General features: G+C 43.5%; 1 protein-coding gene across 1 annotated transcript; it reads right to left on the bottom strand.

Moving 5' to 3' along the window:
* Positions 1-2,143: 2,143 nt before the first annotated feature.
* Positions 2,144-3,979, bottom strand: LOC310782176 (E3 SUMO-protein ligase ZBED1-like; the record flags this gene model as incomplete). Its single annotated transcript, XM_083642863.1, has 2 exons — positions 2,144-3,532; positions 3,878-3,979. 2 exons carry the CDS (start codon positions 3,977-3,979, stop codon positions 2,144-2,146), a joined length of 1,491 nt encoding a protein of 496 aa, XP_083498989.1.
* Positions 3,980-4,563: the final 584 nt, after the last annotated feature.

Below are 4,563 nucleotides of genomic sequence, written 5' to 3'. Positions count from 1 at the left end.
GTGTTTCACTGCTCTAAATTATTTAATAATGTTGCTTTGTCACGTTCTGAGCCTGCCCCGCCCGCACCCGTCATATTTTCATAATTTGCCAACCCAGACCGCCTGCGGGGCGGGCCAACCCACGGGACCCAGCGTGTGACCCGCGCATCACTAGCGCCTGCCTATGCAGCAGTCAAGCGCCGGGATTGGCTAGGAGCAAGTGTGTGTGTGTAAATGTATTCCAAACTTTATTTCAGACTCACAAGAGTCCATACAGTAGTAAAAAGCCATTAGATGAAACAACATTTAAATAATTTAAAAAAAAGTACTGTATATAGCGAAAAGTAGTTCAAATATTGTTGAAACTCATATTGGCAGCGGAGCTTTTCATCCCAGCTGAGGCTGTGTCAAGGAAGCCCGAGCTTGTCCCATTGGCTCACGTGAGCATTAGGGCTGCCACAAACGATTATTTTGATAGTCGACTAGTCACCGATTATTTCAACGATTAGTCGACTAATCAGATCATATCGCACAATTACCCAATCGCTCTGATTGAGCTATCATCAGCTTCTAAATTTAGCTTCAAGTTGTTTTAAGCATGTGCCAACTAAAAATAAAGGCAATTAAGATGATAATTCACTAAAAAATAATCGTTTAATGAACTTTAAAGTTTAGAGCATGTAGCATTCATTTCTGGCATCATACTTGCATGTAGTAAATGTAATAGTGCAAATTGCAAAACAGTACACATTGAAATTGAAAACATAGTATGCAACCAAAATATCAACAAATAAATTGTTTCAGGCATCAAACACATTTTTAAGTGTAAGTAGAGGTGTGCAAACTGCTGAGTAAAATGAGGTAGGCTAGGCACTAGGTAACCAAAAGAAAACAAAAAGAACAAAAATAAATACTTCTACAAGTTTTGCTTTGCTTCACTCGTCTCTGGCATCAAACATACATTTTAAATGTATTGAATAGTGCTGCAAAATCAAATGAGGTAGGCACTATAGGCAACTAAACAGCAATTATCCAGCAATTATCCACAAAAATAAATACTTGTAGGTTTGGTCTCACTCAAATTAAATGTAACAAAAATAGTGCATTTTGTTCTCACTGCTTTGTGCACTGACTGTAGTCAACTACTAGTATACTGTATAGTATACTAGTACAGAGGATAGAGCCCCATCCATGTTCATGATTTAAAGGCCGGCTTTTCCGTGGGCCCCTAAGGTTTTCGAATCCGTTGAAATTTTTGAAATTGGAGGTTTACTCACAGAGATATCAACCGAAATCCACTCTGTGTGTGGGGGGGGGGGGGGGGGGGGGGTGGTGGGGGTGCGGGGACTCGAAATACTACATTTCCCACAATGCACTGGGCTCGCGTGGCCTTCGTTTTCATGCCCACCCCTCAGGCATTTGGCTGATATCAAACTCCAGTAGGTGGCGGTAATGCACATATATGTTTGCCAACCGCCATAAAACTCAAAGAAGAAGAAGAAGAAGGCTTCGACAATAAAACATACACAGAAGAAGAAATAAATCGAAAATAAAATTGCCTCCAAATTGTACCAAATTTAAACTGTAGTATATATGTCGGGAGATGTCTTCATAAAAAAAATTTCATGCATTTTAAGGCATTTTCGTAGGAGTTACGCGCATCTGATGTTGTAACTATTTTCTGTAAAAATGTGTAAAAACGGGTACATTGCTCAGCGTTGATTTCGTTACTTCAACCCACCTACTACTAGATGTAAAATTTGACGAGCTTTCCAATGCCGCCAGTCCCGTGTCTGTCCGTGCTTCCGTTCCCGAGATTGGTCTCTTTGAAAGGAACTATGGGAAGCTAATATTAGCTACAGCAGGCTAGGCGGTTGAAAAAGATGGCTGCCTTTTCGTTTTTGTTGAAGACCTCTGAAGGGGCGTGGAGGACCTCTAGAGGCGGGACCATGGCTCACAACAGTTGTAGTTCATAGGTGCACGACTTCCGCAAGGCGGACTTGGGCCAGATGACGCGAAACGCGTCGGCTGGCCCAAAAAATATGTGAGAGATGCTTGATATCTCTGGGAGTGAAGCTCCAATTTCAAAAATTTCAACGGATTCGAAAACCTTAGGGGCGTGAGATTTAATATATATTCATATCCCCCACGGAAAAGCCGGCCTTTAACAATCATTCATGGTGAGGAAAGTCAGCATTTCCACATGTTCTGGAGAGAGGCTTGCTCTCTTTTGAGAGCAGATGTTCCCTGCTGCAGAGAAGATCAGCTCGGATGGGGTGGAGGTTGCAGGGATGGACGGAAAATATTTTGCCAGCTTCGATAGTGTGGGGAAATGCCCCTCATTTTCACGCCACCATTTGAGAGGGTCTGCCTTTTTGGATATTGGGGCCTCTTTGAAGTACAGCTGAACTTCATTTCTCACTCTTTGGACCGTTTGGTCCTCCTGGGCTGCTTCTTCCTCGCCCTCACTCTGACTGTCTGTGTCAGACTGAAGGAGGCTGTCCAGAGCTGACTTTTCCCCTCTGTCTGGAACATTGGCGTTCTGCTCTTGTGTCCCAGGCCCCTTTGCTTCTTTGATAGCAAGCACTTCAACATTCGCCCGCACCCTGGTGCCATCTACAGAAGCCACAAACTTCAGCTTTCTGTATCTGGGGTCCAAGGCAGCTGAAAGAACAATTGTGTTCTCTTTCCCTGCTGAGATGGTGGTCAGACTTCCCCATTTATCAGTTATCTCTTCTCCTGCACTGACCACAAATGCTTTTCCTGACCGTGTCTCAAATTGGCTTTGTTGTATGGACCGCTTCAGCCCGTTAACCACCTGTGGAAGACCTGATACTGTTGGGTACTGCTGTCCACTAAGGTAAACGGTAGCAGTCTCAAAAGGCTCCAACCCTTGCTTCAGATCTTCAAGCAGCTCCCATTGCTCTGGCTTCAAGTCGAAGTAGTGCTTGGCCCTTGGAGTTACCCCAGGATCTGAGAGAGTGGCAGTGACAGGCCAGCGCTGTTCCAGGAGTCTCTGTACCATGTAGAATGTACTGTTCCATCTTGTACTGACGTCCTGGATCAGTGAATTTTTCGCTACCTGCATCTGCTCCTGTTTCATCTTTAGCTTTGTACTGGCCAGCTCGCTTCTCTTGAAGTGCTCCACTAGAGACCTTGCAGCACCTAGTGCTCTGCTGATGGTGTTTTCTTTGAGGCCAGCATTAACTATGCGCTGGAGTGTGTGCCCAGCACAGCGGATAGAGGCCCATCCATGTTTCTCTTGCAGCATTCGCATTGCTGCCACCATATTGGACCCGTTGTCATGAACTACTGCTTTTATTTTGCCAGGCGGGATGTCAAACTTTTCTATCACCTCCTCCATCCATTTCATGATGTTTGGACCAGTATGCCTCTCCTCAAGAGGCATGGTGGCAAGGTTGAAGGTCTTCATTTGCCAATCTTCACTGAGGAAATGGCAGGACACACCAAGGTACGCCTCTGTTGCACGACTAGTCCACACATCAGCAGTCAGGGTGAGGGAGCCTTTGACAGCGTTGAGGGTCTCCTTTACCTAAAAGACATCAGAGGTGATTTTAGTTAACATTTTGAAGTGAAAAGACCCATACAATGTAAAGTAAGCATTAAACAGATCAGTTCGATTTTATTAACAATATTGTGGCCAGTTCATGCATCAACTCAATATTTAATTTATTCATTCATTCATGAATGCTCTTGTTATATAAAATACAATAAATTTACATTACATTGCTGTCATTTTGTTATTTAGCCTATGCTTTAACCAAGATTAAATTATTGATCACTCAGACAGCAAGCTTTGTGAAATGTGTTAAATCATAAATCCAAATTGCTATTGTGTGTGTGTGTGTGTGTGTGTGTGTGTATGATAGAGACTTACCTTCTGAAAGGTTGTAGCGTATTTCTTCTCCATCAATGAGGTGAAATGAGATCGGCCTGGAAGGTAGTTGTCGTGGTATTCAGGGTTGAACTGCTGAATCATTAGTTTAAATCATTTATCATGGATCATGGACAAGGGTCTCATATCCTTAACCCATTGATACCTGATGCAGCATTTGCGTGTATATCCCTCATTTGTGTGTATATCCCTTTAAGACCGCGAACCGCGTATGTCTTAAAGGGATATACACACAAATGCTGCATTAGGTATCAATGGGTTAACCAGCATGTTAAGGATTGATCCGGTCAGGACAGTGGCTTGCTGGGGTGTGCACGTTGGCGTCTTGGTAAGATAGCTATTTATAGAACGGTTCTTCTTGGCACTGTAATGTAATAAGACATTTTTAGCTATTTGGAAAGTATCACATTTCCAGTATTACCGTCAGGCTCAGCAACACATGATCTTAACGTCGCTATGACAACGTTACAGCAAGGCTTTTAACGTTAATATCGTTAGCCAATAGCTAACGTTAGCAGCTACAACTTGAGGTTACAGTTAGTAGTGAGCTAACAAGCTAATTAGCTTACCGAGACGAGCCTTCATCTCCATCGTCTGCATCCGCCACAACAACGTGCTTCCTTTTTAGATGCTTGCGCATCATACTTGTGCTGCCATGATAGGCGAGT

This window comes from Poromitra crassiceps, assembly GCF_964638095.1.
Source record: "Poromitra crassiceps genome assembly, chromosome: 9".
NCBI lineage: Eukaryota > Metazoa > Chordata > Actinopteri > Beryciformes > Melamphaidae > Poromitra > Poromitra crassiceps.
Note: the sequence above shows the minus strand (reverse complement) of the source record. Positions and strands in the feature narration are given on the sequence as shown.